This window comes from Sander lucioperca, chromosome 5, assembly GCF_008315115.2.
Source record: "Sander lucioperca isolate FBNREF2018 chromosome 5, SLUC_FBN_1.2, whole genome shotgun sequence".
Taxonomy (NCBI): domain Eukaryota; kingdom Metazoa; phylum Chordata; class Actinopteri; order Perciformes; family Percidae; genus Sander; species Sander lucioperca.
Window position 1 is genome coordinate 31,063,902 of NC_050177.1, and position 13,664 is coordinate 31,077,565.

The window sequence follows — 13,664 nt, forward strand, 5'->3', positions numbered from 1 at the left end:
AAAGTTCTGTTGTTGCCGCTGACAGACTCAGATTATTATTCTAAGAGTCTGACAACATTATGAAAGGATCCCTACAGAGATAGACCTTTTAGTTAAAGAGTAAGATCCTTTTAGTTTAACATGAAACAGCCCCGAAATCTCCATCACCAAACTACACCAGACTCCATGTAAATAATCAGGACTTTTAGCGTGTATAGAGCCAGCATATTTCCACATGTAAATGGGTGAATTAAGAGTTTATTTCAACCAAACCAGAGGGGTGGAAACATACATTTAAATGCTTACATTATATTTAGTTATTTCTCTTTATACTTACAAATTGTTTTAATTATTTAAGTGCTGTACATTATTTAATACTCAAGTAAAGTACAAGTACCTCGAGTTAAGTCCAGTACTTGAGTAAATGTACTCAGTTCCAGTCCACCACTACCTGATTCAGTGGTTCCCAACCTTTTTTCCTTGGCGCCCCCCTACTTATGTCTAAGAAAAGTTGAGCCCCCCCTCCGAAACCGAAGTTGAGGTAACTTTCCCTTACTTTCTTTTTTGATACAGAGGAGTTATCAGCACTTTTACGTTTCTCCGCCATGTTTCGTTCATAAAATAGTGATGCCGTGGCGGCAGGAAAAACGAGGGTGATAGCAGCTAGCAGCTGACCTGATGACAGCAGGGTCCCAGGTTAAGAGGTCCCGGATGTTTGGCCTACTAAGTAGCCTGCCTACAAGTTTAAGCGAGAACAAAAATATATAGTTTTTATACAGACTTTTGTATGCATTATATATTCTAGTGTATTATCATAATTTCTTTAACATGTGCAAATATTTTTTTTTTTACCTCAACCTCAAACCAGATAAAGACTTGCGCCCCCCCTCTGATCTTTGCCGCCCCCCTTAGGGGTCCCCGGACCCCAGGTTGAGAACCACTGACCTGATTCATTAACTGAATGTGTATCTGTAGTTCCCCTCCTGACCTCCAGGTGGAGGCCTTCTTTCATTTTAAACTTTTAATCTGAAAATCCCTGATTTGGAGGAAACCGGAAGTGTCGTTGCTTCACTGTGCTCTCGAGCTGGCGGCGGGATAGTTGTGTAGTTTATTAGTGAGTTTTAAACATAGACAGTATAAGAACGGTTTGAAGAAGACAGAGCTCCAGGTAAACCCGCACACTCAGGTAAACGGGACATTCTACCAGAAAGGTATATTTCCACTTCTAAAAAATAAAAAATTTAATCTGAACATTAATCCATATGAAGGACATGTTAAGATATGAGAAACACATATCGTGCCATCTCAGCATGTTTTTATGCCTGAATAAAAGACATTTTTCACCCCTAAAATGTCAGGCCCTGTCACAGATACATTTCTAAATGTTAGAAAGGTTTCCTTATGACTTTCTTTGATACAAATAGCATTTTCTTATTGATCACATGTCCCTGATTGTATCTGACATGCTTTTGTAACTCATAAGAAATATGTGACTTTGTGGTTAATTTGAGTGGATGGTAAGAACAGAATAACCACCAGCTACTCATACGATTGTAAAAAATCTTCCTGTAAATCCCAGATTTTTACAAATATTGCAAATATGCAATAGTGGATATATATACCCCCGCCTTAATGTACACATTTAAAGAGATTAATTCATGAATAATTTCTTAAATAGTCCATTTTTATATCATAATGTGATAGGACTGACCGTGACGTGACAGGACGACTTTATGGATTTTGTTGATGCAGGAAAATCTATGTTTTATGTTCTTTAATTAAGTTTTAGTAAGTATTCCTATTTGGAATTATTATTATGTTAATGTACATGTTATGAGACTAACATGGTCATGTTCAGCCAATATAATATAATATGATATATAAATACTGTCACACAGGGCCGTGACCAGCCGTGACAGGGCCTGATGTGACGGGGCCTGACAGTCGGCCATTTTCACTGCCATTACTCAGCATGCTAGCTTCCTAGCATCAAAACTGTTAGCTTGTTAGCAAGGCATTTCAGTAACATTTTTAGACATGTTTTGGTTTTCCAAAACTTTGATTGTTTTCTAGGATATTTTAGTGTGACAGCGCATGACCCTTTAGCTCGTCCTCCCCAAAAAACATGCAAAAACAAGCTTTAAATCATAAAAGTGATTGAGAAAAAGTCACCCTTTATCAGTCAAATGATGTCACGTCCTCTGAGTCATAACCTTAAAGACATATTACACACTTTTTATCTTGTTTTTTATGTAACGTGACAGGGCTGACCGAAAACCTGGGGACAGTTGTAAAATACGATTTATTTGTAGAATTTATGTAACATTTAATGTTTTTTTTTTATCAATTAATGTGAATGATAACAGCTTAAACTTTTAATGAATACTGATTTTTTTTCTTTCTAAATAACAGTTTTCAGAATAACAAAATTATGGACAAGGTAGTTAAAATTTGGCTGAGGACAGACCATTTTTCAGGATTTGTTTTTAATTAAGAATAAAACATCCAAGGACCTAATATTACATATTCCTTTAAAGCGCAACTCACAGAAATCACCCATTTAGTATTTTTGTTGTCAGTTTTGGATTATACAAGTTTTATTCACTGTAACAATTCCAGGACAGATACTATACGTTTCTGGTAGAATGTCCCAGTCCCTTAACAGTGGCGGTTCTACACGGAGGCATGTCGGCCCCCCGTGCTGACCAAATCAAAAATTATGAATGTATTACCGGCAATTTCCACTGGATGCAGAACGTCTGCGGAACGTCGACGGAGTCATTAGGTTTCCACTGAAGTCAATGTGTGTATTTCCACTGACTGCAGAACGTCTGCGTCCCGACTCCGTCCCAGTTCCGTCAGTCCGCAGCCCTCCGGAACAGAGTTTCTATATTTGACGGACGACAGAGAGCTCCGCAGCAATTCAGCACAATTCAGATTGTGCGGGACAGGATGTCGGGCACAGAAACAAAATAAAACATCCGGGTAATTTTCAAAATAAAATACACCGTGCTCACGGCAGGTCATATTTCCCTGCACTACACCTTGAAAACACAGCTCAGAGTAGTTTCCCCTCTACTCCTCTGGATGGAAACAAACTGTTGTTGGTTTTGTGGTTCTGTTTGTAGAAACTACATCCTGTTATATCGCGCGTACATGTGAATTCGCGAGATCTCGTGGTCGGCTGGCCGCAGCCGTTACGCAACAAATCCGGACCTGGTGGGTATTGACGGACGGCGGAGCACGTAGCCGTTCCGCAGCGGAGCCGGTCCGCAGACATTCCGCATCCTGTGGAAATCCACGGTTATGGTTTTACACGCGAGCGCCAAAAGCGGAACTAATGTGCGACGCAACGTTCTACACGGGTAAATTAGAGCGGCGCACCCAACCACTAGGCTGCAGCCTGCAGCGTGTGGTGCTGCTCGGTGAATGAGACAGCGACTACTCTTGGAGAGAGCAGAGGAGCTCCGAGTTCTCCTGGTGGTAAGCTGAACCATTTCATCTCCTAAGGGACTTGTTGTTGTTGTCATAACCGTGTTCCTTTTGTTCCTCACACTGAGAATGAAATCAAGTCTGGAAATGTCTGGTCTCGATGTGTTTAGAAACTTAATCATATCTAAACAAACTCATCTTATCAAAGCAGAAGTGAATATCCAAATGTCAGTCTCCTTCTAGGTCAACACAATGCTGTGATGTTAACACCTAACTTCATCCGTCTTGGCTGCTGCATCGCGATAATAAAGACATTTGAGTAAAGTAATCAACAGGCTATCTGTCCGTGTTAAGTAGGGAGGGATGGTTAGGTAACGAAATGTAATGCATGCCCCTACGTTTGTTCTTCTTCTAATAGTTATCATGAAACGATGAAGGGACATAGCGTCCTTTTTAGCCCCAGTAAACAAAAAAGTGAGAGAAACAAATGAAGGTGTTGAGGAGCAGGAAGAGGGAGAGCCAGAGGAGTCTGGGGAGGTTGGAGAGAGGGCATGTGATGAAAGGGAGGGCTCTGACACAGAGAGGGAGATTCCAGAGGGTGAGGAGGATGAAGAAGAGGGTGAGGAGGAAGAAAACCTACAGGGACAGAGAGAGGGACAGCCAGAGGGACAGCAAGTGGATCCATGTGGATCAAGTACTGCACCATCAGGTCTGTGATGAAGAAGGTTCTTAGTATTTGCAAAGCAGTGCAGTTCCAATGTAATGGTAGGCCTGCTGTGTGTCCTTCAGATGCTGCTTTCTGCTGTTAATTCTTATTGGTGTCAGTATGGCTCTGTTTCTCTTTAATCAGATATAGTGAGGAGCTTTGGTTTGATATCTAGTGTCGAAAATCACTTTTTATTGAGTTTCCTTTTTCCTGAAATGCTCTGAGTGAATTTAATTTAAAAAAAGTTTACCTTTTTATTGTGCAGTTGTTTAGATTTTTCCCAGTTTAATATAATGCTGTTTTCTCCAAACTCCTCTGAGTTGATTGTGTAGCTAGGAGGAAATGGAACAGTTTTCCAGCCTCTGCTTTGAGTTTTCCGACTGTTGTTTTAGTTGTGTGTGGATGTGAGGAAAACGAGAGGAGACAGCAGCTCCTGAATATCTCTGCTGCTTTGATTTGTACTGAACAGAATCCAGAGTGAGTCCAGCAGCCCCAGTGGACATCTGCTGGATTTCAGGACAAGAGAGGAATGGAGGAGGACAACCAGAACCTGGAGCAGCGGAGCAACAAGGTCCCCAGAAGACAAGCAGCACACTGGGACTCTGATACCAGCAATGTTCAGGTCAGTGTTCACACAAAAGTAGAATTTATAAATCCAGGATAACTGATAAAGCCAGGCTTGACCTAGTCTAATCTGTGGAGCCTGGCTTGGTGTGTTTCACGAAGGCCAAGTCAGGCTGAGGAGGAGAGACTAGGTCGAGTCAGGATGAGGAGGAGAGACTAGGTCGAGTCAGGATGAAGAGGAGAGACTAGGTCGAGTCAGGATGAGGAGGAGAGACTAGGTCGAGTCAGGATGAAGAGGAGAGACTAGGTCGAGTCAGGCTGAGGAGGAGAGACTAGGTCAAGTCAGGCTGAGGAGGAGAGACTAGGTCGAGTCAGGGTGAGGAGGAGAGACTAGGTCGAGTCAGGATGAAGAGGAGAGACTAGGTCGAGTCAGGCTGAGGAGGAGAGACTAGGTCGCAGTAAGACAAGTTCTTAGGGACGTCTACAAATTACAACACCGGAAAGAAATACAACAAAAATATTTATTAATTTAATGATTAAATAAGGTAATGTCTCCAAACTTACCTCAATTATAACTTCTCTCCTGCTAGTTATACTACAGCACTAACTTTAAAAAAGAAAGAAGTTAAATTAATAAATATTTTTGTTGTATGTCTTTTCGGTGTTGTAATTTGTAGACGTCCCTAAGCAGTTGTCTTACTGCAGCAGCAACAGCAGAGAGCAGAAGCCAACAGGCAAGTGTTATTTACATAAACATCTGGTGTACTTACAAACTTTCCAATCCATCGTTTTATGAGTACATAACCTATTTGTACTAGTGTAGAGGTTTGGTATGATTTCGGGCATTATTAGTGGGGTAACTTACTAGATACAAACCTGGATCCATTAGCCCCTGCGCTAAGCTATTCAGCTGATAATGCTAACTCTCCCAATGTTCGACCCAGGTGAAAAAAGCTTCTGGGGGGGGTTGTTTAGCTCGAGGTCATGGTGCAAAGGACCCTAGGGTGAAATTACTCCAAACCATCACTTTAATGAAGATTTTGCAGTTTGTAGACCATGTAGATTGTATTTTCTTCTACTTCTTCAAGGATCGTGTTTTCCAGGCGATATCAGCATTTGGTTTGGTGAGATATTCATTCATGTAGACGTCTGTTCCCTTCAACTTCCTTCCTTGTTTCAGTAGTGCAATTGTGTGTTTTTGGTTAACACACCTCATTATAATGGCTGGTTTGTTGCTGTTATTTCTCTGGGGCAGAGGGTGACAAGCCTCAATGGCATTACAGTCCAATCAGATGCCCTTGGACTGTAGAAAGGCTGCTACTTGATGCTCCACGGAGTCAGAAACCGACCCGTTGGGCTCCCGATCGTGGTCAGTGATCACTGTTACTGCCTGTGCGTACGACTGAGGTTTTATTTTGAGCCCCGATACAATAACATGATTCATTCTGGTGTAGGCTACTGCTCTAGATCAGCCACTCTGTTCTCTAGGAAGGCAAGTCTCTTGTCCTTCTCTTCATTTTGAAGCTGGAGAGCCTTTACTTCCGCAACCAGGTCTAAAATGGATTTTTGCTGCAGCCTGACAGTGGTAATCTCTTCAGAGAGAAAGTCAAGCGACCTCTTAATGTCGTTGATTTCCTCTATCGCTGGTTGCTTCTTCGGAGGCTTGACTTTTTCATGTCTGGTTCCAGAACGGTTTAGAATAGTTTGTTCCTTTGTTCAGACACATCAACGCGCGGTCTCACACGTGCACTTACTCCTACATTCTGGGATAGGAGAAAAAACGCTTTGGCTTGTTTGCATTTCTTTAAACCAATCACAATCATCTCGGGCGGCGCTAAGCTCCGGACGCAATGATTTTGGCTCTGCTAAATAGTCTCAGGAAGGAAGTTGTTTAGGTGGAACATTTTCACCCCGATAGAAGAAACGCCATCTGCATGTTGACAGAGAGCACACACACACACACACACACACACACACACACACACACACACACACACACACACACACACACACACACACACACACACACACAGGTAAGATGGAGCGAAGATACTCTAGGATAAATACAATTGAAATTATTTTTTTTGTTTTTATAAAGGGAAAGTACCAAAAAAAGGTACCGTTGGGTACCAGAACTAAATTTCAGGTTTTGGTACCGGCACCGGTAAAAATGTGAACGCTACCCAACCCTAGCCACATATAATATAAAATTAAGTTACCTGTTCACACAATAAGGTAAAATGAGCTATTTAAATGAGCTGCATACATGGCTAAATGTAATTTGCTCTCACCAGTGTATCACCCTGTGTAACATTGCTTCACCCGCAGCAATCCTGCCACAATCAGTCCCAAAACATCCCAGTTAGATATAAAATGGCATAACGTTAAACATATTCTTTGTAAATCTTTACAATTATTCCCAGAAAGAACCAACCAGGCCTGCCTTGTTGCACGATCAAAACGTTGTTCTAAACTTTCCATTTTCAACGTGTAGCTCGCTAGCTCAAAGTTTGTTGTTGTTTCCCCGAGTTCTGTTGTTGATTGAGGCTACTGTGCATGTAGCTTGTAGTTCCAGTTAATGACTTTTGTGGCTTACATTTTAGTAGTTATTTCAGTTGTAACGCAGGAGATACTTCACACTCTGAAGTCCTATGGATTGGTCACCTCATCAGTCCTTGCATTTTCTCCATTCAAAAAGAACATTTTAATATAGTAAAACATGGTAAACTATAATTCACTACCACCTCCCATTAGTTCTTCTAACCCTTGTATCATTATCTCTGCATGTTTCCCCCTTGGGTCTACCAAAGGAGCCCTCAGCAGACGTCAAGCTGGCGACCGGAGCAGGAAAGAAGGGCAAGAAGGCCGAGGAGGAGGAGCAGCCTGCAGCACCTCCTGCAGCTGCAGCAGTGAAGGAGGAGGAAGTGGAGGAGGAGGAGCAGCCTGCGGCACCTCCTGCAGCTGCAGCAGTGAAGGAGGAGGAAGAGGAGGAGGAGCAGCCTGCATCACCTCCTGCAGCACCAGCAGTGAAGGAGGAAGAGGAGGAGTATGTGGTGGAGAAGGTTTTGGACTGCAGAGTGGTTAAGGGAAGAGTAGAGTTTCTGCTGAAATGGAAGGGGTTCTCAGAGTAAGTATGAGTCTATAATATTAATACTTGGTGTTCTTGGTCCTGAATAAATATATATATATATATCTTGTTCAATTAGAAATTGCAGATAATCTACAGCATAAATTCTGGCATTGTATCATGCCCTCAAAGTTGAAGGTTTGGTATTTTGACACTAAGTTGCAGACCATCAAATAACCTTACAAAATGACAATAGAAAAAAGGAATAATACAAATTAGCAATTAGAGTGAGAATGTATTGCCTAAAAACAAAGCCTGAGGAGATTTTCTTCTGTCTGCACTCACCTTTCCAGTGAGGATAACACATGGGAGCCGCAAGACAACCTGGACCTCGACCTCATCACCGAGTACATGCAGAAACACAAGGAGAAGGAGGAGAAGAAGGAGGAGGGCAACAGGAAAGTTGTCAGCGAGGCCTCGGGAGACTCAGAGGAGCGAGGGAGCAAGAGGAAGGAGGAGGAGGTGAGCGAAGGAAAGAGGTTACTCCAGACTGAAGAGTCCCAGAAATCTAATCTCAATATTAATGAATATTAATACAGCGCAAAAACGGGAGGAATTTAAATGATTTATTAAAAATGTAATAATAACATAACAATAATAACTTATTTCACCAGTAAATTGCTGTTAAACGACAAAAACATGAGAAAAGGGTATTTTACAATAACTTTGAATGCACCATAACGTTTACCCGTTTCAAGTTAACGTAACATTTAGGATATATTGTGCAGCCCTAGCTACAACTGTTAATTTGTGCAAATGATTAGTAGCCTAATCCTTGAATGGTATGATTATGATGGTTTCAGTTCAGAGCAGTGGTCAGTTAATGTATATTTTTAGGCTGCTTACACATTCAGTCGGTCCGTGATCGTCTGCCACGCTTTCTCTCGCTGTTTCATTACAGCGGCCGTGTTTCTTTTTCACAAATAATGTGTTTCACGTTATCATACTTCCACAAGAAGCTGCTGCTCACTCTGTATAAAGTATGAACAATGATTATTCTCCATTTTAGCATCTGCAGGAAATCTGCAGGGCTTAAAGTATTCCGGCGTGCGGCTGTGAGAAAAAAAAAAAAAGAAAATTGGGAACTTTCATGCCGTTTATTATTTTCAAGTCTTTTTTTGACTATTTTAGAAAAATAAATACATTTAAAACGTCCACATGGGATTTCTTTTGATGTGCTGGATTTAACCAATCATCTAACTTCCACCTACCAATGAAATGAGTTCTAGTGGTAACGCGGCTAAAAAATATGGATGCAAAGTTTGTCAAACTTGGAGCATGTAGATACTGCTTTAGTTGAGAAAGGAGTTAAAAACAAATGGCGCTGGGCATGAATAGAGGACAAGAGGAAACGGGTGGAGATGGAAAGCTGTTTAGCACTTGGTGCCTCAAATTGAGGGAGCCGGGTGCTTGCTTCTGCAGCGCATGTTGAAGGAAGATATTGTACGGCAGCAGCGGTAAGAAAGTGCTTGCTAGTCACAAAGCTTCGGTCCATGCACTCTGTCATACGAGTACGTTACCGGCAACGACGGCTACCGCTGCGACTGCTCCTTCACTGACCGACCGTGTTTGTGATACAAACAATACGTGTGTGCACGTTCATAGAGCAACACGATTTGTCATTAACGATGGCCACTGTGTAAGAGCTATCTGAAGCCCAAACTGCCTTAATAAAAAGTTGTCTGTTTGGAATCAGCATGACCGTTATTTAAACATAACGGCCTTGTCCCAGAGTTTAGACGCTATATGAAAAGCTATACAATGCAACGTTTTTAATAAATGTACATGAAGCAACTAATATCAACATGGACAAAATCATGAATGTACTAATACAAATTGTTAAAAAAAAAGTTTCAGGCTCAGGATTTTTTTTCACTTTAGAGTAGAATTCTGGCCAATTTTTACGTTAATATTGATCGCTATAGCTACGCGAGTACTTTCGAAAAACCGACCCGAATCAGTGCAGGTAACATGGAGAGGCTGCAGCTACGTACTACAAGCGTCCCCTGAGCTAAAACGGCAGTGGTCGGGGCTAGTTTTGGAGTGCCTTTGTGCCTCTTCACAGACAGTGTTTAAATTCACCTACCCTGGTCCCTGTCTCGATCCTGCCGGTAGCTAGCTTGCCCTGCTAGCTGATAGCCGTTAGCTGCTAGCTGCAGTCCGGTGAGTGTATTCAGACAGGCTTCTGTGATAATCATCCCAATAACAATCCACGGAGCGGCGGTGGTGTGGCTATGTCCTCCAGAGGACAGGTCATGTCACGTCTTGAAGTTTATTCCCACTAAAAAAAAACAGCGGTGCGGTAGTAGTTGTTAGCTGCTAGCTGCCCTCTGGTGAGTGTGAATTTAAACACTGTCTGAGTTGAAAATGCATCTTGTTGACACGTAAGGGCCCTGTTCATGTGGCACAGACATATTAATTGCATTTTGTGTCTGTTAAGAGGCACAAAGGCACTCTAAAACTTGCCCTGACCACTACCGTTTTAGCTCAGGGGACGTTTGTAGTACGTAGCTGCAGCCTCTCCGTGTTACATGCACTGATTCGGGTCGGGGTTTTTTTCTATCGAAAGTACTCGCGTAGCTATAGCGATCAAGATTAACGTAAAAATTGGCTGGAATTCTCCTTTAAGCCCTGAATCTGTGATCGACCTTGCGGTCTGTTGAGGAAACCCGTGAACGTGCATCTATCCGAATTACTTCAGCCTGACTCGACCTAGTCTCTCCTCCTCAGCCTGACTCGACCTAGTCTCTCCTCCTCAGCCTGGCTTTGCCGTCGTGAAACACAGACCGCTAGGATGCTCTGATCAGACTAGGTCAAACCTCGCTTTATCGGTTATCCTGGATTTATAAATTCTACTGTTGTGCAATACCACTTTAACAACACATTGATTTCATGTAATTCTGAGCCATTTGGTTACTTGTCAACAGTCCATTTATTTAAGCCTGGGTGGTTACCTAACACTATTTAACATTTTTTAAATGAAAATCTTTTGCTATGTTTACACCTCACGTCCACGCTACTGAGGTTAGCAGAGTTTCCCATACATTGGTTCTACTTGGGTGCACCGCCCAGGTAGATAAAATCCGAATTAAATTTTCTTTCCAAACAACGGTGAATTTTTTACAGCGCAGACAGACCAGCTTCCTCCAGCCCCTCCCCCTCGCAAAGTTGTGTGCCGCATGCATGACAGCGTCATCGTCGCACTTGCTCAGAGAGGCTATCGTTAGTAGTAGCATGCTGCTGGTGGTCTCGCAATGGGATTAACTGTACTAATAAAACCGTAGAAACAACAGGGCCACGCTGCTGTGAAAGCTCCCTGAACATCATTTATCAGAGTCTGTTTGTTACCCCTCTCCACGGCAGGCTCCTCCGCTTCATGTCTTTATAACGGAGTTAGCTAACCGGAGCTAACCGCTAATCAGAGCTAATGGTTGCTCACCGAGCCTTCAGTTCTCCGTGCCTGTATCCATTAACTGTATTCATGGACCCGAGACCGAATTAAACCCTTAATTTTATTAAATTGGCTCTAAAAGTTTTAAACTACAACTCAGAGTTGTTTGAATGACAGAAATCTGCTCAGATGAGATCTTAATGAGTGCAACAGGACACGTATAGTACAGAACAGTAGGCTATGTTTAGGAACCCCAAAACACGGATTAATACACTTCAAAAAATGAACAATGATCTAACAAACAAAATGAACAAGAATTTACTTTAGATATTCCTAGTCTTATGTGAGTTAGGAGGAAACAGTGTTGAGATTAATAATAACATGTCATTTTCTGGAGTATAGTATTATGGGTATTTTATCTGCTGAACCGTCAACATTTGGCAAAAGAAAAAAACTGATTTAAAGCCCATGTTGCAGGGTTTATTTTCTAATGAATTTGCGCAATTTGCTTGTTGGTAATAAACATTTAAACTGTTACCCAACAACATCAAATACAATGGATATCACAAAACGGAATAAAATACGAAAAAGTAGTACTGTTTTACAGCGGTTTGCATTGATTCTCCTTTCTCCCACAATGCATTGCATTACGTCACGTTGGGGAGACGACAGACGAAAGCCCCATCTCTGTTCACTGTTTATGGTATTGGTCTGTACCACTGGTGTTGAAAAATATGGCTTTTGGTCTCGACCGAGTCCATGTGTCTTTATTATGTGTATAATAATATTGGAGGGAAAGTGAAACACAGCTTGGACGGGGATGCTGTTCGGCTTTTCACAAGTTTAGACAGCTAGCTACGCCGACGTTTGCTAACGTTAGCGCAACAGCGTTAGCCTAGACTGCTAGCTTGGTAAATATTACGACTGCCTTCGGAGTTTCCCATATCTGCGTCCACGTTGTCAACATAAGACATGTGGCGTTAGTGCTCCTTTTGTACCATAATTTTATTGAATGGAACTTTAAGCTTCGCTCCTACGAGATGGGTGGGTTTTTGTTACATACAAAGCCAACTGGCTATAGTTAGCCTGTATGTATGCTAGCGGAACTAACTAACGTTGCGTAACCAGCTAGCAACTTCGGCAATCGGCAGTAGTTTCGGTGAGCTAACCATGACAGTATTGTCGCCCACAATCAACCTCTGGTGCTAAAAGCAGTCAACCTGCAGTGATGATTGAAATAGAGACACTTGTGGATGTGTTAGCTGTCGTGGTTAGCTCGCCGGAACTACTGCCGAAGCTGCTGGCTGGCTACGCAACATTAGCTAATTCCGCTAGCATACGCACAGGCTAACTATAGCCAGTTAGCTTTGTGTGTACCGTAACAAAAATCCACCCATCTCGTAGGAGTGAAGCTTAACATTTCATTCAATACAATGATGGTACAAAAGGAGCACTAACGCCACGTCTTATGTTGACAACGTGGACGCAGATATAGGAAACTCCGAAGACAGTCGTAATATTTACCTAGCCGTCTAGGCTAACGCTGTTGCGCTAACGTTAGCAAAACGTTGGCGTAGCGTTAGCTAGCTGTCTAAACTTGTGAAAAGCTAAACAGCATCCCCGTCCAAGTAATGAATAAACACTAGGCAAATATGTTGTTACTGGAGCTAGTAGGCTACCATCAAAACGTGAGATATCTAATCGAAAATGTGTTTACAACGCCGGGGGATTTCACAGGTGGGACTGACTGGCATGTTAGCCCATAGCTAGCATGATGCCTTCTATTTCTAGATCTAGCTAGATTACCGGTACTTATCTGAACTAACGACATGATCACTGTCACTAGATATAAAGAAAACATTGACTTTCACTCGGTGCTATTCACTGACAGTAAAAACCCCTCTTCCACCTCTTCCTCATCCCAGTCAGTCACCATAGTTCTAGTACTAGGCTGAGGCACGTCTCCCCAACGTGACGTCATCACCGAATTGCGTTTAAAAAACCCACTAAACGACTAAAACGGCGAAAACTGGCCTTTAACACTATTTGGAGACATTTTTAACAATGATATACATATGTTGAGTGCTTTATGTACCCATTAATCAACAGTGGTGGTTAACCTGCAACATGGGCTTTAATTGTCAGAGCACATCATGGCTACACTTTTTCGTCATTTGTTTCAAATTTAACAAGCAATTTGTTGTTTTTTAGCAAAATACTGAAGGCAGTAGAAGTGAGTAGGCTACATTTTAATATCTGTTTATTTATCACAAGTTATATCATTATCGCGATATTCAACAACGTCAACAAATTATTGTATTTCATTATCGCGGCATATCGCATATTTTTCTCATATCGTGCAGCCCTAATAACTACCCTGAAATTGTGTCGGATGCCGCATAGTGTAAAAAAAATATTTTCATCTATATCTGTGTCATATTTTAGTCTAATTTGTTTAATATGTA

The 13,664-nt window shown here is 41.9% G+C and overlaps 3 protein-coding genes across 3 annotated transcripts in view; 2 read left to right on the plus strand and 1 right to left on the minus strand.

Annotated features, from left to right (window-relative positions):
* Positions 1-13,664, minus strand: part of LOC116034155 (receptor-interacting serine/threonine-protein kinase 3-like) — a 412,721-nt gene that overhangs the window by 298,383 nt on the left and 100,674 nt on the right. The window lies entirely within an intron of this gene.
* Positions 1-13,664, plus strand: part of LOC116054942 (NACHT, LRR and PYD domains-containing protein 5-like) — a 179,421-nt gene that overhangs the window by 116,140 nt on the left and 49,617 nt on the right. The gene's annotated exons all lie outside the window — the stretch shown is intronic.
* Positions 1,001-13,664, plus strand: part of LOC118495129 (zinc finger protein 239-like) — a 15,134-nt gene continuing 2,470 nt past the window's right edge. The window contains exons 1-2 of the mRNA XM_036001658.1: positions 1,001-1,147; positions 4,587-4,739. Of these exons, the coding sequence (XP_035857551.1) occupies positions 4,647-4,739 (93 nt within the window). The 5' untranslated portion in view covers positions 1,001-1,147; positions 4,587-4,646. The remainder of the gene's footprint in view (positions 1,148-4,586; positions 4,740-13,664) is intronic.